Raw genomic sequence first — 24,074 nt, forward strand, 5'->3', positions numbered from 1 at the left:
GGAGGAGAGCTGCGGGGGTGGCGGGGGTGGGGGGGGTGGGGGGGAGGGAGGCGAGAGCGCGACGAGGAGGGCAGAGGGAAGGGAGGAGAGGAGCGAAGCCGAGCAGCTTCTAGGGAGGCGAGCAGCTCCAAAAACACCACCACGTTTCTCCGAGGCAAGGAGAAAATGCCTTGGAGAAACGCACGGCCATTTTCGGATTTGGGGGCGTGTTTTGCTGTCCTGAGTGACGGACAACGTCACGAGCTAAAGAACAGCAAAAATGACGCCCCCAAATCCGAAAAAGACGGGGCTTGTTTGGAATGACTCACTTCTCTTCCAATGGCTGGCCTCTGTTTAGGAAGCCAGCCAATGAAAGCGAACGGAGCTAAGAGGCGGGTCTAAACTGCCCTACTACACAGCATAAGATCTCTTTACATCCGGTTTTGCCTTCGGCAAAACCGGATATACCTCGACCTAAAAATGTATAGGTTTGCTAGGTTTCCCTAGGTGCCGGCAGAGTTAGGGTGCAAAAACTACAGGTAGGCACTTTGCTAAAAAAGGGTCAATTTGTAACTGCAAAATTTAGGTGTCACCACTTTGCATTTTGCGCCGTTTCCTGTCGCAGGCACAAGGGCGACCCACACAAGTGAGGTACCGTTTTTATCGGGAGACTTGGGGTAATTCAGATTTGTAAATCAACTGTTATTACCAATTGAGCTTTTGCGCATTTCTCCCTTTCAATGAAAGACATTGTGTAAAAAAAAAATAATTTTGAAAAATGACCAATAATTCTCATGCTAGTATGAGTATTCCCAATTTTGAAAATTAGCAATAATATACTGTTTCTGAACTCTATATTTTGTACCCAATTCAGAAATACATAGGTGTCTTTCATACAGATTTTTCCATGTATACATTTTCCAAGACAAAGTGCTCTATACCCAGTAAATGAAAAAATACCATTGCAAGTTGCTGCTCAGTTTTTGGATCTGGGCTCGTCGGGTTCTTGGTGAAACTACAAGTCCTATATATCCCCACAACCAGGAAGGTCTAACGGATGTAACGGTATATTGCTTTCTAAGAGCTGTCAAAACTAGAAAAACGTTATAGGTGAAAACGTTGAGACAAAAGGCTGTTTTTTTCAACAAATTTTCAATTATTCCAATATTTAACTGTTAGTTTCTATAAAGAAACCTTCATGGATTTAGACAAATGATCCCTTTCTGAATTCAGAATTTTGTCTACTTTTTGAAAATGTACAGCTTTCTAGGATCCTTTATTGCTTTCAAACTCATTTCTACCATTAACTGGAAGGAGGTGGAAAGCTCTAAAAATAGCAAAAATAGGCTCTGTCCCAGAAAAATGCCAAAACTGTGTGAAAAATGTCGGTTCTCTGACAAAAGACTGTCATTTCCTAAAAGCTGAGAAAATGGAGATTTCAGCCCCACAAACCCTTTTTTGATAACATTTTCAGGGAAAAACCCAGAGGCTTTCATTTGCAGCCCGTTTTTCCCATTTTTCTGAAAAAAACAAAAAAATCACTATATTTTGGTTAATTTCTGGGACCCCTCCAAGGTAATCCACAAACCCTGGGCGCCTTTAGAATCCACATGATGTTGGAAGAAAAGGACGCAAATTTGGCGTGGATACCTTATGTGGTCAAAAAGTTACAAGGGCCTAAGCGCGCACTACCCCAAATCGCCAAAAAAGGGCTTAGCACAGGAGGGGAAAAGGCCTAGCAGCGAAGGGGTTAAAGCCGCAGAAATCTAACTAATCAAAGGCTGGCTATATCGAAGGTCCTCTTGCCTTCAATATATAGCTGTAATTGTTTCCATATTAGATAAAGGTTGAAGCAGAGGAAGTTGTCGTTATATTTCTATGACATAGAAAGAAGACAAGGACTAGCGCGTGTCTGGTCCTGAAGTTCAGTCACTTCAGTGTTCCCCACTGACGATAGGGCGCTCTTTTGATGCTTTATGTTCAAGTTGACAATCACACGATTAAATTCAATAAAGACCTGGCTCTTTAATTGATTAAGTTTCATCATACTTTTGAACTATTTCTCCTCTGATTGGCATGGCAGCAGTGCCAAGATGCCTCAGGGCATTTGAGCGCTATATAAAAATTAAAAATCAAATCAAGTCACAGCTGAACCTCCACTCTTGGCTCCATTTAAGAGGTCTTTGTGGTAAACACAGAGGTTTGTCAACTCAAGCTTTTGTCCTATGTGAAAATAGATTTCTGAGGTCATCACTGCTGATGTGCGTTGCAAGGTATGTGTGTGTGTGTCCTTCTTGTCACATATAATAGGACTGATTGCCCATGGCCCATGCTTATTCAAACTAAGCAGTGCAGGATCGAAGGCTAGTTATGGCCAAAGGAAGATCCAAAGACCAAGAGACAGGGGCGTGGATTGCCGGGTGGCGGATGTGTTTGCGCTTGCACGAAGATGTTGCATACATCCACACACCAGCACAAAGTTTGCCATCAGCAACGAGGTACAGGTGATGACATTGGAAAATGCCAAGGAAACTTGTAGTGTTACATGAATTGGGAAGAGGTGGAAAGAAGTAAGCGGGCGGTGGTAAGCATCAAGAAACAACGTGAATGTGCATCACAGTTTGACCCCCATTGCAAGTACCCGGAATTAAACTGTGATATTTAGTGGATATTAATCACACCTGATAAAATCTGTTGCTGCAACGGTCTAGATTTATTGGGTGCTGGAAATAGCACTTCTTACAAGTTTTTGGGGAATAACATGGATTTTGGTGCTTTTTCCTAAAAATCTTCATGTCCCAGTGTAAATCAGATATTTTTTCCCCAGTAAATCTTGGCAGGTTTAACCTGTTGGTCCGGTATTTGCCAGAAAACATATGATCCCATATGTGTGGTTAACAGGCGGTACCACGTATCAGAATTGACCCATAGTCTGCTAATTGGGCCTAAGAAGGAGTATTTGAAACTGAATTAATGGATGCATCTGGGTGGATGTTAAGAGAGTTATAGAAAGAGAAAATTAAGATCTTTGGTGCAACTCCAAAAAATATTTAACAACTGCAAGTAAGAAAAAAGAGAGAGCAAGAGAGATAGAAAGTGTGTGTGTGTGTCCACGCTTGCAAACATTCGCACAACACGACAATAACTGACCGGAGGGAAGCACAGGGAATGAAATCAGGAAATCGCCTGAGTAACTTGAAGTGTGCCGTAAATTGGGATGTGGAGAGAAAAAACATTGATCAGCAATACTAAACAGTATTTTTGTAAATTAGATGCACTAAGAAGGATTATTTTGAAGAATATTTGCTGACGCTTCTGGTTGAATATTGTGATAGGGATTGACTTGGAAAATAAACACTGGGGTGACTTTTATCTAATGCCACATAATATGAAAGTAACACCTTACTGTGAAAAATGATGTCCCAATCTTTCTATGTCTTTACAAGATTTTCAAGATCCAGTGGGTCTCGTGGCACATTCCATCCTTTGCCTTCACCCTTATTTTCCTCAGTATCTCCGGCAGTGATTTATTTGATTCACTTTTTCATCCTTGGTGTGCAGTCTTTTTTAGTGTATTCTGTTTGTTTGGATATACACCTTTTCCTGCTTGCATTCCGGTTTGCGCTATTTATGGAGAGAGCGGCAGCTATTTTTCCTGTTGTAAGTGATCCCATCTAGATGTACCAAATTGGTAATGCATGACCTCCCCTTCTGCTATCTCCTGAATGTCTCGGTCATATTTGCTCTGTTTAAGGCCGATGGCAGCAGGGATGCACCAGGTAAGGCTATCTGTGCCAGCCTTTGCCGGTCTGCGCCCCTTTCTTGCCCAGGAGCCTACTCAGTCTGCCTCACTTAGTTAAGCAGACACCTTATGTTAGCTCTTCGTAATTGATCTCTTTGTAGCAGAGAACCTATTAGTTCACAATCTCTTCCGAGGTCCTTGGAGGCATATTATCAACAGACAGCGATAATTATCGCAATGCGCGCTTAGCGCGTTATTTATTATAGACGGCTATCTCTGGATTTCATCGCCCTGGTAGCGCAGTATTAACAACGATTTGCTCCAAGGCGATATGAAATCCAGCCATAGCTGTGAGAACATGCTTTATCATGAGAAAACTAGCAATACATTTCCTGCGACACTGAAAACCTTGCTAATAGGCAGGTTTGGACTTAGCCATCTTTTATATGGGATGTGGATTGCAAGGCTAAGTCGTATTTTTAGCTGGAGTTAAAACTGCGATAAAGCGGTCTTAGCGTTAAGCATGGGCTCAAAATTTGTTCCGCTGGCGGAATTTGCTCTCGCGAAATCGTGGTAAAATTTGCTAAATCGCAGTAAAATCCGCGAATCAGCCGGGACGAATTTTCAGCCAAGCACTTACAGGGTTACAGCAGCAGGTGCAAAAGTTGAAGCTAATTTTTTGTAACCTTTTACAAAAGGGTTACAAAGAAATTAACTTCAACTTGGGCACCTGCTGCTGTAAGCCTGTAAGTGCTTCCTGGCGCCTCGTTGCCTACTTGCAACTATTCTCTGACCCTGCTCTGACCCTTGAAGCAGGTCAGAGAATAGTTACAAGTAGGCAATGAGGCGCCTGTCACGAAAATTAAACCTCAACAGGAAGCACTGACTGATATAAAAACAAGCATTTGCAATGCAATAGGTCTCGCATTAGGAAAGTTTGAGCTATTGGTCTTGTAAATGACAATTTTTTTTATTTATGTGTTGGTTTTGAAAATAGCTAAATTAATAGCTTTGTCATTTACAATGCCAATAGTTATAACCTTTCGCAAATGTGACACCTATAGCATTTGTAATGCAACATGTTTTGTATTTACGTGACTTAGCTGTATTGATATTACAAATTACAATGGCTTTTTTAAAAATAATTAATACTTAAATAAAATTTTTATTTTAATTTATAATGGCAATAGCTTAAACTTTTGTAAATAACTTTTGTGAAGATTATGTTCAGTGTATTTTATTGTGACAAAAATCCAAGAATAGAAGTGAAATATTAACATCTTTTTGTGACATTTGTAATAAAGTTTGAAACATTGAGAGAACATATTGGAACCAGTTGCTCGTGAACTCCAAGCCACAATCCCTTCAATCACTACTGACCCTACAGAAGCAAACAACACCTTGAACAGTTGGATCACTCAGTCTTTGAACACTATTCTTCCTGTAGTAAAATCTCACACCAAAAGATCTAGGACGTCTGCACCTTGGTACACTACAGAGCTTAGGGAGGAAAAACGCAAGTGCAAAAGGCTGGAAAGAAAATGGCGTCTGGGATATACAGAGTCCGATAAAATAGCATATAGAAACTCCATCAGGAACTATAAGCTTGAGATTAGAAAAGCTCAATCCCAGCATTACGCACAAAAGATTAATGATGCTAGGTCCAATTCAAGGGAAATATATAGTATAGTAAAACACCTTACTGTACTTCCCCAGCCGCCAATAAATAGTGAGGACTTACAAACTCGTTGCAACGAGTTGGCAGACTACTTCTTTAACAAAATAGATAGTATCTATTCTACTTTTCCAGCCATACACTCACAGAATCAGGCAGCCACTGCCAGCTTTTCTGACTATGTAGCAGCAGAAAATAAAACGCCAATTTTGGAGAATTTCCCATTACTACAGCAGGACCTATTAGCTAGCCTAATGACCCAGGTAAAATCGGGCTCCCCCAGTGATTCGGCCCCTCCTAAATTCCTAAGGACTGTCAGTCAGGTCATCCTACCGGTCATGTTAAAAGTACTTAATGCCTCCATCTCCACCAACATAGTCCCTCCTAAGTGGAAGGAAGCGAGGGTAAAAGCACTTGCTAAAAAACCGAATATTAGTATCACCAATTTTAGCAATTATCGCCCTATCTCCTTGCTCCCATGGGCCAGCAAGTTATTGGAAAAATACATCAATGGCCTTTTGACCAAGTTCCTTGAGGAAAACAATCTCCTTGATCGCTCGCAGACTGGCTTCCGCCCCAAGCATGGGACGGAGTCGGCTCTCCTGGCGGTCTTAGAGGAAACTAGGGGCATCTTGGATCGGGGAGGATCGGTGGCAGTCGTCCTCCTCGATCTCAGTGCCGCTTTTGACACTGTAAATCACATTATCTTGTTGCAGCGCCTCAGGGAAATTGGGATACAAGGAGGTGCACTGGAGTGGATCCGCTCTTTTCTGTCCAGCAGGCAATTTCAGGTCTTTGAGGGAGCAACTATCTCCTCAAGCAAGCCCTTGAACTGTGGAGTTCCGCAGGGCTCCTCATTGAGTCCGACGTTGTTTAACGTCTACATGAGACCACTGGCCGGGGTCGTCCGTCCGTATGGTATTAAGATCGTTACCTACGCGGACGACACCCAGCTGGTGGTCTCCCTCACGCCGGCTGGAGACCCTGGAGGTACAGTGGACCTGCCCAAATGTCTGAGCGAGATTAATCGATGGATGACCATGTCTTGTCTCAAACTTAATGGAGACAAGACAGAGGTCATGATGATGGGACATCTAGCACCTCCCTCGATTAATCAAATCTGGCCATCATGCCTGGGCACCCCTCCAGTCCCCAGAGATACCATCAAGAGCCTGGGAATCTGGTTAGATAAGTCCCTAACATTCAATCATCAGGCCACTGTATTATCTGCTACCTGTTTTGGCCTCATTAGAATGCTGAAAAAAATCCTTCCATTACTACCGTTTGAGGCCAGACAAATCGTGGTCCAGGGACTGATACTAGCCAGGCTGGACTTTGGAAATGCGCTCTACCTTGGGACCCCTGACTCCACACTTAAAAAGTTGCAGGTAATCCAGAACTGTGCGGCCCGAACCCTGCTCCAACTCCCACGCAGGACCTCTGTGAAGGCTGGACTGAAAAAATTACACTGGCTTCCGGTGAAAGACAGGATCAGCTTCAAATCCCTTTGTGTTGCCCATCAATCTTTCTGGGAAACCGGACCACTGATTAGTCGCCCCCTAATTACTCCCTACTTTCCCAGCAGACTACTTCGATCCACAAATGCTTTACTAGCGGTAGTACCAATGGTTAAAAGATCCAGATCAGGAGGTCGCTCTTTTTCCCTGAATGCGGCCAAATTATGGAACAGTCTTCCCTTCCACCTTAGGTCCAACCCTGACCTTACCTCCTTTAGGAAAAATTTAAAAACCTTCCTGTTCAATAAATAAGTAACCCTCCCTGGACTCAGCCCCATGGGTAACACCTGTTAGTTTTTCAGCGCTAGGACGCCTCCGGGCAGCTATTTTGCGCTTTATAAATTCCATTTTCATTTCATTTCATTTCAGTTGTTGTTGAATGGTTGCGCAGATTGATGCTGTGGTGGTGCTGAGTGGTGCTGTGGTGATGCTGAGTGGTGCTGTGGTTGTGCTGAGTGATACTGGGATGGTGCTGAGTGACCCTGGGGTGGTGCTGATTGGTGCTGTGGTGGTGCTGAGTGATGCTGTGGTGGTGCTGAGTGATGCTGTGGTGGTGCTGAGTGGTGCTGTGGTGGTGCTGAGTGATAATGTGGTGGCACTGAGTGATGCTGTGGTGGCGCCGAGTGATGCTGTGGTGGCGCTGAGTGGTGCTGTGGTGGTGCAGAGGGCAGAAAGGCACAAAAAGCAGTCTAACAGGGCAGAAGGGCAGAAAAACCAGGGAAAAACGATTCTAACAGAGGGCAGAGGGAACAAAAAACCAGTCTAACAGAGGACAGAAGGGCAGAAAAACAAGGGAAAAACAAGTCTAACAGAGGGCAGAAGGGCACAAAAAACGAGTCTAACAGAGGGCAGAAGGGCAGAAAAACAAGGGAAAAATGAGTCTAACAGAGGGCGGAAGGGCACAAAAAACGAGTCTCACAGGGGGCAGAATGAATCCCGCCCTGCGTGTTTGTCCACGAAGATGCCACCTTTTTGTGCAATACCTCTACTCAACTGGAGTACTTTCTACTGTTTAATCAGTAAGTGCTCCCTCATTGGCTAAATGTATAGGGGCAGATTTACAATAACTGGCGCATCCTTAGGGATGCGCCAGTTATTGTGCGCCGCAGCTCCGCCACCCATGGTGCGCCGCATTTACAATGCAGCGCACCATGTGGCAAAAACGGCACAGATGCGTCACGCATCTGTGCCGTAAAAGCAGCGCATTGCTGGAGCTGTGTCACGCTTGAATCGCAGCTCCAGCAATGCTCTAGGGGACCCTATCTCCCCAATACTGCATCAAGCCTTGCGCCTGCTTCAAGCAGGTGCAGAGTTTTGACGCAGCATTGGCCTAAAAGTGACTGAGTGAATTCTTGTAGATTTCACTCAGCCACTTTTAGGAGGCGTTCTTGCGCAGGAACGCCCTCCCCTGTGCCGGAACGCCTCCTGATGGCGCAGGGCTTTACAACGTGACGCATCTCTTAGATGCGTCACGTTGTTAATACCCAGTACCATGGCGCATCTTTTGTGCTGCCGCTGTGTCACAAAAGGTCTCGGTAGAGGGTGGGAGTGGTGAACCAGAGGGTGGCTAGTGATGAACCAGAGGGTGACAGTGATGAACCAGAGGGTGGCAGGGGTGAACCAGAGGGTGGCAGTGCTGAACCAGAGGGTGGCAGGGGTGAACCAGAGGTGCTGTGATGAACCAGAGGGTGGCAGCCATGAACCAGAGGGTGGCAGTGGTGAACCAGAGGGTGACAGTGCTGTACCGGAGGGTGGCAGGGGTGAACCAGAGGGTGCTGTGATGAACCAGAGGGTGGCAGTGGTGAACCAGAGGGTGGCAGGGGTGAACCAGAGGGTGGCAGTAGTGAACCAGAGGGTGGCAGTGCTGAACCAGAGGGTGACAGTGGTTAACCAGAGGGTGGCAGTAGTGAACCAGAGGTGCTGTGATGAACCAGAGGGTGGCAGTCGTGAACCAGAGGGTGGCAGTGGTGAACCAGAGGGTGACAGTTCTGAACCAGAGGTGGCAGGGGTGAACCAGAGAGTCGCAGTGCTGAACCAGAGGGTGACAGTGGTGAACCAGAGGGTGGCAGTGGTGAACCAGAGGGTGGCAGTGATAAACCAGAGGGTGGCAGTGGTGAACCAGAGGGTGCTGTGCCCATACACGCCCGCATGGGTAACTTCGCCATGCAAGGGGCCCGCAAACACGCAAAAAGCCCCGCGAACACGCAAAAAAAACGCGAACACGCAAAAAACCCAGGGAACATGCAAAAAAACAAAAATCCGCAAATTCGCACGAATTTGCAGATTTTGCGGCTTGCGAATTCGATTTTGCGCGAATTTGCGGAAATTCTCAAATTTCTCCCATACTTACTTAGCGTGGCTTTTATTCTCGCATCACCGGTCCGGTGCTGCCTTGTTAATATCCCAAAGCTGTCTTAGCGAGTGTTTGTCATGGAGTTGTGTGAAAGAAGGCCCACTTTGCATTTCATGAGCGATAAATATATAGTGTCCAAAAACGGCTGCTAACTGAAGGTACCATGCACTAGTGCTTGTTAGCAAGTCCTTGTTAATAGTGCCATAGAAAAATCGCTGCTTTTTCGGCGATATATTCTGAAAAAGCAGGCATACTTTTCTTGCTAATATGCCCCTTGGCGTGTTTAAACCACACATGGCCAGTTTAATGGGCAGTAGCTAGGTAGGAATACTAATGCAAGCATTGCTTGTTTACCACTAAATGCTCCCTCCCCGGTGAAGCATGGAAATGAGCTTAGAGATCTCTTGAAGACTCCTGTGCGGATGTAACATTTATAACTGATACGTGGATCAAAGAAGAGTCTGCACTGGACCTTGCTTTGGCTATTGTCTTAAAACATCTAATTATACACTGCGCCATGAGTAATGTAAGCAAGGCGGTCATATATATGAAACTTCAATAAGTAGATTGCCAGTGCATTATATCTAATACTACTTATTAAATCTTTCACTTTGCATTGCTCCTCCCCATCTGCCCCTTGGTACACAATTGATTTGACCTCAGCCAAGAGGAGATGCAAAAGATTTGAAAGATTAAGGTGGCTCAACTATTATTTGGGAGATAAACAGATTTATAAAACTAGCTCAAGAATGATAAAACACTTCTCATGAATGCTCATACAAAATTCTATCAAGAAAGGATCAGGCTTGAAAAAGAGCCCACAAAAGAGGTTTTTGCACTTCATACATTTTTTGCTAATTCTGAAACTCTTGCCTCTCCCTTCATTAGATCACTAGCGTTATGCTCAGAGCTAACCAATAATTTTCATGAAAAGATTGTGCATCCTAGGGTCTGTTTGCAGATGACACTCTCTTAATATCTAAAACGCAGCACGGTCTACAGAAGGCTATTTGGCGCTTTGAAGTGTTCTGCAAAGATTATGGCCTTACCATTAATGTGACCAAGTCAAAATGTATGGTCATGCACAAGCAAAAGCTTTTGAGAGGGAGGGTTACCATGAATTGTGAACTCCTCGAACAAACTCAACTCTTCTCCTACCTTGGTATCACATTGGGTTCCAGGTTAGAATGGAAACCACATATCAACCAGTTGGCTACCAAACACGCCCAGTTAGTAGGTGCATTAATAAGGCAACTGCGCCTTTTGGCTACTAAACCTACTGCCCCAGCGATTAAAATCTGTTTCACCAAAATAAGCGCATCTATACTTTATGGGGCTGGACTATGGGGGTTTAGTAACACTGCACAACTGACGAACTCTCAAAATAAGTTTGTGAGGGGATTAGTTGGTCTACCGCCATCTACGCCACTTCTGCCCCTTTACTATTATCTGGGCTGCCAACGACTAGAGGATGTGGCTCGCTTTAGACCAGTGGCTTATTGGAGGAGGCTCTGGGTCACACCGGAACTCTCCCAGTATGTCCAGGCCCTCCTCGAAGTTCAAGACACAGATACAGCCAACAGAATCCCATGGTTGAGAGAGGTTAGGGCTGTCTACAATGCTATGGGCCTGAGTTAATTGTGGGAGAACCCTACTGTTAATCCCTTCCCACCTCGAAAGGTCTTCAGGGAGCTTTATTGGTCAATGGTGTCAATGCGAAACTTTAGAACTTGTATTGGCCCATCACTTACAAGAAACTTCCTTGAGCTTAAACATGAATCTGCCTATGAGGGCTATTGGGATATTATCTCAATTCCCGAATACCGGAAACGGTACCACCAATACCGGGTGGGCACCCTTCCTGTCAATTCCTTCACCGGCAAATGGCAAGCTAAAAATAATACATCATGTCCATTCTGTCCTACTCAGCCGGAAAGTACAGCCCATATTCTGTTTATCTGCCCTGAGTACAAACATCCTCGGTATAAGTGGTTGAAGCCAATATCTTTGTTGAAGGGCATTACTACTGGGGCAGAGGCCTTAAGGATCTTTCAAACTGAGTGCTCAGAAAGTATTGTAATTGCTTTTGCAAAATTTTTACATTTGATGTGGGCAATTCGGAGGAGAAAGCTATGCCAGAACTAAAATGGTTTTTATTCAAATTCTGTGTATTATCATGTCTGTGATGCTAATTGATTATTGACCTCGGATCCTTTTTTAAAAAACGTAATTTTTTGCATAAGTTTTTATATCTTGTTGTTTTTTTTAAATAATATTAACTTATTGTATGGAATAACTTGTAGACTCATTTATCTGGTAGGAATGCCGTGCCACTGATACTGTTATGTTTTTTAAATTTGTGTAGTTTTTTAATGTAAAGTCTTTTATGATATATTTATCAAAATAAAGACTTCTTTGAATTGAATTGAATTGCATCCTAGGGTCCTTTTCGACAGCTTCCAACACTGACCCAACAGCTGTTTCTATGACTTGTCCAACACCATCTACGTGTATTTAGTCATGTTGGTTGGAATTTTGTCGAGTAACTATGGATTCTTTTTTTTCTAACCTTAACTCTATTAACTCAGGTGCCTCTCTTCACCCCTGTCCTGCTAAATGTGTCAGGACTATGATACCTGTGGTGACTCCCGGACTTGCCTCCATCTGTAATTCTTCTGTTGCACTGGGTCAGACTCCACTGTGCATGGAGCATTTATAAATGAAACTTGGATCAAAGAAGAGTTTGCACTAGACCTTGCTTTGTCTATTCTCCTGGTTATCATCTTTAAGCATCTCTTTGTACACTGCACTATGAGAAAGGCCTAGTGGTCATATATAAGAAACAATTAACTGTCTCACAGTGGATAATAATACATTATCCAATACAGAATATATTTCCATTAACATTCTGATTAATCCAAATGCGTCAATCAAGATTGTGCTAGTCTACCTCCTTTATTTCAACGATTCAAGAAGCTATTTCCTCAGCACATTTTCGATGCTAGTAATTACATTTTACTTGGAATTGTATTCTTCGTGAGGACAGGTATACAGATAAGGCTGCATTAGATTTGTTGAATATCTGTGCAGCCTTTGATTAAGCTTAATGTGTCAAAGGATCTACCCACTCAGGTGGTTGTACTCTTGATCAAATATACTCTACTGAGGATCTAGTTGATATCCTTTTCATTTTAAAATTAACATGGACTGACCATCAGGCAAGTTTTATTGCTATTATTTCTAAGAGATGCAAAACTAAAAAACAAAGGCATCCTCTACAACAGCGGGTCAATCATTTTGGAGGCAGGGGACCTACAGCCCAATTTCTACGATTGGACTTTCAGAATAATACACAAAAATACAAAAAGATGTGTACACCAAACACACTCCCAAATACTGGAATATTTAGTTTATTCCACAATCAAATGTGGAAACTTTTTCACATTTTCAAAATTTCTTTTTTATTTGTATATATTTTATTGATTTTAATTTTGATATAATTAATTTTTTTTAAACCGAAGCCTGAAAAGGTTTTGTGGACTCCAAGGGGTCTCCCGACTACAGCAAACACAAGGAGATGATGGACGGAGTGCTGAAACTTTTCAGACACTCACCCCCAGCACAGATCTGGGTTGAATCCACCATCGCTCTATAGCTCACTACGCCACCTCTGTTCAGACCCAGCTATATGCAAATCAGTCTTGACCATGTGCGTCATGGGAACAGTCCAGCCCAAACTGCCAAGCAAGTCTTCCCTGAACTGGAAAGCCGGTTTCTGGGTAACACCGTTCATCAGTCAGGCTAGCTTGAATCCAGTGGTAAAGTGAGCAAGGGACCCACTCTGGGCATACCCTGTTAATTTAGCCTGTACAAAGCAAACACAAGGAGGAATCACATCTCCTATGATATGTAGACAGTTTCAGTAAGTAGATAACCAATGCATCCGATCTAATGCTACATAGCAGATCTTTTTCTTCTCATTTCTCCACTCCACATGCCCCTTGATCCACATTTGATTTGACCTCAGCAAAGAGGAAATACAAAATATTTGGAAGATTATGGCGGCTCAACTACAATTTAGGACAGAAACAGAGCTACAAACAAGCTCAGGAATTATACAGGCCCAATTAAGAATACTCGTACAAAATTATATCAAAAAAGGACCAAGGATGCAAAGACACAACAAAAGAGGTGTTTGCAATTTATACATCTGTGGCTATTCCTGAACACTCACCTCTCCCATCATTGCTTCACAAAATGTATGCTCAGAACTAGCCAATATTTTTCATGAATAAGATTGTGCATTTCCTCTCGTCCTTTTGGACCTCTTCCACCACTAAATCTAATGCTGATTCAATGACTCCCCCAAATCCCTCTATACGTATTTCATCACCCTGGTTGGAATTCTGTCCTGTAACTATGGATTTTATTTTTTCTAATCTTACCTCCATTAGCACAGGCATGTCCTGCTGAATGTCTCTAGATTATAGTCCCTCTAGTGGCTGCTGGACTTGCCTCCATCCGCAATTATTCTTTTGGACTAGGTCAGGTCCCCTATGTTTGTAAAATTGCATCTGTCAACCCAATCCTTAAGAAACCGTCTATGGATCTGCTCACTTTGGCTAATTATTCACCTATATCCTTTCTTCAAGCAAAGGCCAAAATCATGGAAAGCTATGTTAACCCCCAGTTGCCATGTTACATTGAAGATAATGTTTTTCTCAACACATTTCAATCTATCGTCATCAACACTGAGACACGTTGACGGTCACCTGCAGTGCCACCCCATGATGTTTGACACTGGGGCCTCTGCGGCCCATATTCTCCTTGATCCGTTGGTGACCTTTAACATTATCTCATACAAGTTTCTCCTCGACAGAGTTAGTGCTGTAGGTTTGCAGAAGAAAGTGCTAGGTTGGTAAAATCTTTTTGGAGCATGAGGTCACCTGCTTTTCACCTGCTTCTTCTCCACTCTACTTATCAACAGCTGGCCTGCGGGGTTCCCCAAGGCTCATTGCTGTCTTAGAATTTGTTCAGTGTATATGTAATGCCACTTGCTAATCTCATCGCCTCCTCCAGGTTTCAGTTTGAGTCATGCCAATGACACCGGATTATTCTGTGGCTAGAGTGTAGTCAGATTACCAATTTCAGCAGTATTTAACATCAGTAGCCCATTGAATGGATGCCAATTCCTTGAGGCTAAATGCTGATAGGATTAAGGTCTAACAGGCACATGCATCAAAGCCTTTTTGCGATCGCAAACGGTGCGATTTGCAAAAATCGTCTGTTTGCGATCGCAAAATTTGCTTTTGCGATGCATCAAGGGTCAATGCCCTCGCAATTTGAGAATTCGCAATTAATTGCGAGTTCTCAAATTGCGATTGCATTTAAGGAATCGCATTTTGCGATTCCTTAAATACAATGCATGAAAGTAAAAAAATCAGCGAATTCCCTATTTGGGGTTGCAAAATACCATGAAATTGGACTTCATGGTAATTTGCAAAAACTTTGAAAAATGCACTTTTGTGCATTTTTCAAAGTTGCACGTTGCGCACACACATGCCCTTAGGGCATGTGTGTGTGCAACATATGTGTATGGATCAATTTCAGGGGTGCAACAGGGTGTCCTTTTGACACCCTAGCACCCTTGAAATTGCATTCTCAATTTGCGATTCTCTAATTGAGATTCGCAAACTGAGAATGTCTTCCCATTCATTCCTATGGGCCTCTAGGCCCAGAGGAATGAATGGGGAGGTATTCCTTAATTGCGAATCGCAAATTGCGAGTCGCAATTAAGGAATGTTTATGAATTGCTATTTTTTAAGCGATTTCTACATGCATAGGGTTTTGCGATTCCATAATTGTGATTCCTAAAAAATCGCAATTAAGGAATTGCAAAAGCCAACAATGATGCATGTGCCTGTATATGTTTTGAAATCCTTCCGTTCGGTTGTCAAACTGGTGACCTCCATTCCTGGGTAACTGGCTGAGCTTTTTTCCATTGCCCATAATATGTCTGTTATTTTACCAGCACTTATCTTTCCAGGCCCATATTAATACATTTATGGCCCACCTGATTCGGCATAGTGAAGATTCTCAGGAAAATCATTTCTTCTGCGCAGAGCTCTTCAATGATAACTCTGGTGCACCTATTTTTTCTGACCAGCCTACTGTACACTGCACCTGCCATTACCCGGGAGACACTAGTCCGCTTTTCCTGCGTCTTGCTGAACTCAGGCTCAGGTCCATGTTGAATGGGAGAAACCTCCATGCTGTGGCCTATAGTAGTGGCAGGATGGCTTTGTCAGAGAACTATCCTGTCTACGAGTTTACTTTCCTTACCCTCAAGTCACCCATTCCCTAGAAGGTTAATAATGACTGGAATGATGTAAATGTCATTGTAAGGACTGAAAAGAACCTACACAGCTAATGTAATGTCAACAGCCAAGCATGACCTAAAAGATCAAGTTAACTAGTTGCCTTATACACATCAAACTTTGAACCCTATTACGGACCTGGGAAATCGTGTATCAATGTCCGCACTGTGCCATGACATCCACATCCTAATGTGCCAGAGCTGCCCTTGTTGGAAATGCCAGCAGCAGGAGTATAAGCATTTTGCAACGCTGTGGAAATAAGACTGTCTACTTATAGCAGCAAATTTGGTGACCATAAAAGAAGCCATATCCCCATTGGTGAGGTCCTTCCCTTGGCCTGCTATAGTGCTTGCAATTCAAATCTAACGTCTTTCCCTTTCTCGGCTAGTGAATATACCTGTGCAGCCGAGCTGCGCTGACCAGTCCTAGAATTTCAGTGGTGCTGGATTCAAAGCAGATTAGAAAACTATTCACCTAAGCCTCATTCATGTACTTACTCAGAATCTGATATCATTCTTTGAACTCAGGGTCATTTGATGAGTGGCGGCTGGTGATCTTTGAAAGTGATGAGGCGCAAGAACAAATCATGAATTTGTTTGCCTGCGCATTTCAAGGGAAATGAGGTTTAAAGGGGTCCTCCCCTCTAGAAAAGTTTAAAAAATGTGGTGATGCCTACAAACATACTGCAGAGAGAGACACAGAGGCAGGGTCCTTCGGCATACCTGTCCATGCACATGATTATCAACAGAGCAACACTGATTCCACATCTAAATTGTGTTTATCCATTCTCATTCCACTGCATGACTGTGCACCTTGAGATGCCACCAGCACCTCCAGGGGTTAGTATATGTGCCCTTTGGTGCTGCACAGGATTAGTCTGTGCTCGCAGATAAGTTGTGTGTGTTGTCGTATCCTATTTTGTGCATTAACAGCTGCATTAATGTCCTTAAGGTCTCGTTCTGCATCGGACTTCAGATAATTGGAGTTCCTAGCCAAACGCCTTTCCTATCATATCACAGGGTCTAGTGTAATCAGTGAGGATTGCTGATCGCACACCACTCTGTGGTGATCTGGGAAAGGTGCACCCTCTCTGATTGACACACAGCCTAGGGAAGAACATGAGCTGAAGCTGATAGCACCCTGGCTGTGTTCAATCAGCGACTGTGCTCTGTGTTACGGGTGGGCGCGGTCTTACAGCTTTGTAGGTTACAAGGGACCAGGGCTGATGCTAGATAAGCTGGTGAGTCATAAATTCCTTATCATGGATTATTTTGTCAGATATGTGCCGGTACTTGTCGACCCGGAAGTTCACAGAAACATACATGGAAACATGGCCGAAGTGAGCCAGACTGTAAGTGTACTCGCTAACAGGAGAATTTTGTGGACACACATTTTACCAGGGAGCTAAAAAAAATGTGGAAGATTTATGGATCATCAACCCTGATTACGGGTGAATTCATTAATTGTGTGAAACTGCACATGTCATTGGATCCTTTCTCACACGACCGGGACGGAAGTAGAACCGGCATAGAGGTGTGACAAGAAGTTAAAGTCTGTCAGACTTACAGCCCTGAAGAAGTTGCGGGGTCCTCCCCTGATGACGAAACGTGTGTTGGCTGGGAACAGAAATAATGAAAATTAAAGACAAAGACCAAGAAAAAAAATTCTGTGTTGTTATTATTTATTGAATTGCTGTATAATTAAGCATGTGCTTAGGACTGGACTGCGGCATGTCGGAGGAGCAGTGCCCCATTTCGAGCTCGACGGTTGCGAGCCCGAATACAAGCAAATCCCTGATGATTGCTTTACACAAAGTCTGACAATTCGTTTGGACACATATTAAATCAAGAACTCTTTAATAGCTTTCTTTCCGGAGTCAGTGACCAGGAAGATTTTAACTATTTACAGACTTAGCCAGGATTAAAAATTCCATATGGAATGCCCATAAGGGTAGTTCAACACTTTTAACTCATCGTTCTGAAGATGGTCTAAAGGATGCTTACACCAAAAAGACCGAAATGCCGACAACTTCATCTATTTCCTCAGTGATTGATTTTCCTTAAGGAAGTGATTTCTGTATTGATCAGGCTCATTTTCCATTTAAATATTTTGTTTGGAATAGATGTTCACATTAATCACTCTGAGTTATTAGTAATTGCGAATCATTTGTAAACCTTGGTCATTGTGTGTTATTCTAGTCTTTTGTACTCTTTCTAGTTTTCATCATAAAAGTTTGTATTTTGAAAAATTCAAGAGTATCTTTGACAGATTTATTTTGACAAAAATTAGTTAATTGCATTATTGATTGTTCAACTGTAGGTTACCGGTTGGAACTTACTAGCATTGCTGTGTGTATCAATTGTTGAACTAAGTGCACTAAAAGAAATCCCTTGTAGGCACAGTTACCTGTTAGTAGATTTCCTGAAAGTGACAAATGTCAAACAGAACATACCATGTTTAAATTGCACATGTACTTAAACAGCAAGATAAACTGTCAACATTACTCCTGACATGCACAGCTGTACTCGAGGCCTGGAAAAAAACCTTTGAAATTACTTTTAAACAAGCTGCTATAAGGATTATGGAAAATGCTTGTTAGGTGTATTAGGCTTGAAACTGTCAAGATTGCCTCCAGAGTGGCGCTATTTCTAATTTAGGTAAGGGAAAATATAAGAGTGTTTTAAAAAGTTTTTACTTTGAGATACATGTATGATGTACATTCTGTTTGGATTCAGTAGTGGGGGTACTGCTCCTTTTGTATTGAAATATGTATTGATAATGCAAATGCTCAATTATAGCAAACAGCATAATATATATTGAGTGAGGAAAAAGCCAAATTAACATTAGTTTACAGCTTGCAATGACTAAAGCACACAGGTTGCAGATGTTAGGTGGATATGCGTTAAAAAGATAAGTAAAGGACCAATTTAAATTGTTTTATGTTGCAAAAAGTGAACATCATATTTAAATAACTGTGCCTTTAAATAATAGTCTTGTGTCCCTGAGTTCAACTCGCTTCTAAGTAGCCTTGGTTGTTTTCCCTTGATTTATTATTTTTCTGTTGAAATAAAAAAAACTCTTTGAATGGCAGATGAAGGCTCACACAACAAAAATATCAATGTTGTGGCCAGGTAACTAAAACATAAAAAATGCGCAAAGAGAAATACAGTTCAGAAATTATTAGTCTTTAAAACATGAACTTTTTCTTGCTTGTATGTTTTTTAGGCATTGAATGAACTAGCGGCCAAGCATTCCAACTTGAAGGTGATTCAGCTAGGTAGGTGTATTGCTCTCCAATCCTCTTTGTTTTTGATACATCTCTAGAACTGTTTGCACAGGAAAGCAAAACTAGTGATTTATTTCTGTAGAAAAACATTACATGTCTGAAATTACTTTCAAATTCCTGTGTAGGTCAATACTCTTTGAGATTGTACGAAAAGGTAAATTATTCACATAGAACCCATATTTATTTTGCCCCACTATCAATCTATATGTACCGCTGACTACACCAGAAAGCAAAATCTATCTAAGTGATTGTTTTATCCTGAACTTCCATGCTTTGCCTATGTTGGGCTGTGTCTTGGGCTCCTAAAATTCTCCTGTATTGGAATGTGTGAAACGTGAAAGGTGTGGAGTGGAGTTTCTGTCTCTGAATGTTTAGAGGATTCTGTTGGCCAGAAGGCAGAGTCATCAGAACACCAATGTTCTTGGTAAGTGTAAGCTGAAGAGTAACTATTGTAAATGTCTGAAACTCTAGTCAGTCTCCAGTCCTCTCTTGAGGCTTGCAGACTTTAAACACAATGATGAGGATGAAACTTAAGGTTGATACAGAAGGAAGTTCAAATCAAGATGCAACCACAAAAAAGAAGACAACAAATGACGTACTGGTGCTTTTAGAGCTTGGAGTCATCCTGCTGATGAGATCTGTCGTAACCTGCCTATAGTTAAGGCTGCAGACGTAAGCACAGTCTGTTAACAGAAGCCTACTATAGCCAAGGAAATAGTCTGTTGGCCATGATATTAAGGACTAGCTCCTATTCCTGAATCCACAAAACATTTTAGGGAAGCGGGCTGGCCTTCTTCCATATCCTAAGTTTTTCTGTGAGTCGAATCAAATTATGAACAAGACTTTTAGCAAGCAGTGGTTGAACAGGGGCTGACCCAAAGCGTATCAAACTGTTCTTGTTTCTTTATTACATGATCTCTTTCAGACAGATGTAACTGGCATACCAGACCTAAAATATAATTAATATTGAAATTACATATGCCCCGTTGGAGGAGTGCCTATTGCAGGAACAGATACCTCACAAGGCAGTCTTCCTAACATACAGGCCCCAGAATAATAACATGCCAGACAGACTGGGGAAGCTGAGGGCAACGTGGGAACAGAACCTGGGTGCGCTAAAATCAGTTGACTGGGAGGCGGCCCTGATGCACCACAAAGAAGTGGCTATTAAATCTCGCCTTCGACTTATCCAATATAAATATCGCAGAGAGTGTACTACGATAGGACCTGACTCCATCGTATGGGCCGAGCCAGCGAACCGCATTGCCTGAGCTGCAGACAGGCACAGGGGGACTTTTCCCATACTATCTGGGACTGCCCCATCATCCACACATACTGGGTACACGTACTGGGAGAATTGAGTAAAGTATTGGGCGAAACATTACCCCTAGATCCCAAATTTATACTATTGGGCATACCTGGCGATGTTGATCTGGGCCGCCCGCAGCTTATCTTTGCATTGTTGGCACTGGTGGTAGTGAATCGAGACGGGGCCTGCACCTGGGGGGCGACGCTACCTCCCCTGTTAGGGGTGTGGAAGAGGGGGATGGACATGTATATGGCAGTAGAAAGGAAGTTTGAGCACAGGACTCCCGTGATGAAATCAGCGCGCCAAACCACCACCAGCCTACTGTAGGCAGATTAAAAATGCACTAATTTTCAAAGACATTCGACTTTACTTGAAAGTGGAAATTTTGCATTGCACCAAAACGGACTACAAGTCCCTGAAATCATGGCATGGCGATGTACTATACATGCCTACCAAGGGACCTGTATTATTAAATTAATCCGGAAGTATGGTGCAAACACGAGTGTCTTTGAATGCAAGCCCCTGACGACGGGTGAGATTCCCAGAAACGCGTTGGGCTAAAGGAAGAATTGCCATGTGGGGAGGCGTACTGCACGTGAAGCCCGAAGGGAGGAGGACTGTCGTGTGCCTCCCGAAATAGCTTCAGGCACCTTTGAATACAAAAGAAACAAATATATATATATATATATATGTCAGGAAATTTGACATTTTCAAAAATCAAGGAGGAAAAGGGCTGAGCTATCAAAGTGCATCAAGTGCGACTTCACTAACATCAACTGGGACCAGTGACGAAGGAGCAGAAAGTACCAACCAGACAAGCAAGGATTTTTTAGGGGATATGAGGCTAGTCCTCCAGCAGCGATTATGGGAACACAATCAGAGTCCAGGAACAAGAGGAAGAGGACGAGGGCGCAGATGGGACCCAGATCAGGAGCACCCCCAAAAAAACAATCAGAAGGGGCCAAAGAAGGAGATGGCTCAGAGAAAGTGGGAACAGAAACAAGAGCCATGCGCCAGAAGAGACAGAAATAAATGTTCCAATGAATGCTACAATGGAAGGAGAACTAGTAGTTTTGAATCTCTCCAACCGAAACATCAGTGAGAATGAAACGTTCTTACTGAAAAGAGGAATAAACTTTTGCCCCACAGAATCTATAAATATGGGACAAACCAGAATAGATATCTACAAATACATCAGAAAAATCAAGTTAGCCAAACACTTTGAAGAGAATGAAAAAATGGCAAACTGTGCTGAAAATAAAAAAAATAAAAAAAAGACACGTATGGATATGACTGTTAGAGGAGAAGGATTAACATCTGCAGACTTACCTACGTTGGTGGCAGTGACAAATTTGGATATAACCAACGATGAGGAAATCATCTCGGAATCGGGCGTGGTTCCTCAAAAAGGAGCAGGCCTGAGTGGGATGAAAGTACCATCCAAATTTTATCCACAGCTACCCCAAGGGAACAAAATTGATTTATTCCAAGATGCAATCATAAAGGATATCTATAAAATCAAAGGACTTAAATACAAAGATAACTTAACTAAAGATGAAAGAAATGCTTTAAAAAGCCTAACAGATGACAAAACAATAACGATAAAAACTGCAGACAAAGGCGGTAATATCGTCATTTTAGACACAAAGGACTATGTGACAGAGGCTCATTTGCAATTAAATAACAAAAAATACTACAGAAAATTGCAAACTAATCCAACAAAACTTTTCAAGGAGAAATTGGATCAAAAACTTAAACTTTGTAACAATCAGGATTTGATTGATTTAGACGAAATGAAATTTTTAAGCACTGAACATCCGGTAACAGCTACGATCTATTTTTACCAAAAGTGCATAAGAACCTACTTAAACCACCAGGAAGACCGATCATGTCATCAAAAGGGTCATTAATGTAACCAGTGGCGAACTATATAGACTTTTTTCTTATGCGGTTCGTAACCAACTTGAGCTCATATTTAAGAGAGACAACGGACCTCCTAAAACATCTAGAGGATTTACCTTGGCAACCGAATTTTTTATTGGTCACAATGGACGTCGTATCACTGTATACGAACATTGACAATGATATTGGCCTAAATGCGTGCCCATTTTTCCTAAAAGAACGTGATATCCAGTTTAACAGACATAACCAGATGCTAATAGACATGGTGGAAATGTGCCATACACAAAACATTTTTCTGTTTGGAGAAGAAATATATCAACAAATCCATGGATGTGCTATGGGTTTTTCTTTCAGTCCGGCGTATGCATGCCTCACGATGGGATGGTGGGAGCAGCAAGTGGCATGGCACCCAGATAATGACTTGTTTGTAGAAAAAATTGCAAAATGGACAAGGTATATAGATGACCTTCTAATTGTGTGGGAAGGAACAAGCCAAGAATTTGAAAATTACTTCCAAATCCTCAATTTTTCTACCTCGAACATTAGATTCACATATAAAATCAGCAGGGATAAAGCTATTTTCCTGGACACAGAGATCTATATTCGGAACAACAAAGTAGAAACAACACTACATAGGAAAGAAACGGCTACCAATTCCACTCTACATTTCGAAAGTTTCCATAAACCATCTGTAAAGGAAAATATTCCATATGGTGAATTCCTCAGATTGAGGAGAATATGTTCAGAGGAAAGTGAATGGGTGAAAACGAGCAAAGCTATGGCCGAAAGATTCAAGAGCAGAGGATATAATAAAAACACCATAATGTAAGGATGGCAAAGAGCAAACAAGAAAAATCGGAAGGATGCTTTAACAACTAAACAAGAAATAAAAAATACCACAGAAGAAATGCAACCGGATGAAAGAAAAGTTAGATTGATCCTAGACCACACCAGGGAATCCAAACAGATTGTCAATATCCTAAGGAAAAACTGGAAACTACTACATCTAGATCAAACAACTGGAAAAATAATGGGAAACCATCCCCTGGTCACTTTTAGGAGAGCAAGGAACCTAAGAGATAGACTAATACAGAGTCACATCAAGACCATACGAAAATGAAAAAAGGAATCCAATGGCTAAACACCAAAGGATTTATAAAATGCCAACATTGCAAGGTTTGCCAAATTGCAGTAAACAAAAAAGAAGTAATGCTACCCAATAAAAAAATGTGGCAGATAAAACAATTGATTGACTGCACGAGTACCCATGTGGTATACGTAATTGAGTGCCCATGCTCGCTAAAGTATATTGGCAGCACAAAAAATTAATTCAAAAAGCTTATCTTAGAGCACATCAGAGCGACGACTAACAAAGATAGGAGCAATGCAGTCGCCAAACATATGGAGGTGGCACACAACAGCGATTGGAAACCTTTGAAAGTATATACACTCGAATGTATATTGCCACATGAGAGGGGTGGAGATCAGGAACGAAAACTGAGATGTAGAGAATCAAGACAAATCCTGAATTTCCGTACAATGACCCCATGGGGATTGAATCAGAGCGAAGAACTTTATGTACATTTGTAAATCTTCTGTAGAGGTTTTTTGGTTGACAAGATGTGGTCCCTTGGAATATAAAAAGTGACAGTAGTGGAAATACAAAATAGATAATATAAAAACATTGATAAATGTAGATAGAATAGAGAAAACTTTTACTCGATGACATGGTGTACACAATGAATATGTGTGGAACAGGCGGCTGCACTTTATATAATACGAGAATCTATGTAAAACGTAGTCCCAAGTTTGTGAAATTTGGTTAAGTTCAATCACAAGTGGTCAAGATGTACTAAATATGTGACGCAGCCATAAAATGACATTACAGGTTGTAGAGAGCAAAGTTGGCCTTACAATTACTTGTTGAAATTCAA

The 24,074-nt window shown here is 42.2% G+C and overlaps 1 protein-coding gene across 1 annotated transcript in view; it reads left to right on the forward strand.

Moving 5' to 3' along the window:
• The window catches only part of LOC147676817 (uncharacterized), a 184,590-nt gene that overhangs the window by 57,232 nt on the left and 103,284 nt on the right, over positions 1 to 24,074 (forward strand). Inside the window, exon 2 of the mRNA XM_086945231.1 lies at positions 18,869 to 18,920. Coding sequence (XP_086801357.1) covers positions 18,869 to 18,920 — 52 coding nt within the window. The remainder of the gene's footprint in view (positions 1 to 18,868; positions 18,921 to 24,074) is intronic.

This window comes from Lissotriton vulgaris, chromosome 12 (genome assembly GCF_964263255.1).
Source record: "Lissotriton vulgaris chromosome 12, aLisVul1.2, whole genome shotgun sequence".
In the NCBI taxonomy this organism is placed as follows: Eukaryota; Metazoa; Chordata; class Amphibia; order Caudata; family Salamandridae; genus Lissotriton; species Lissotriton vulgaris.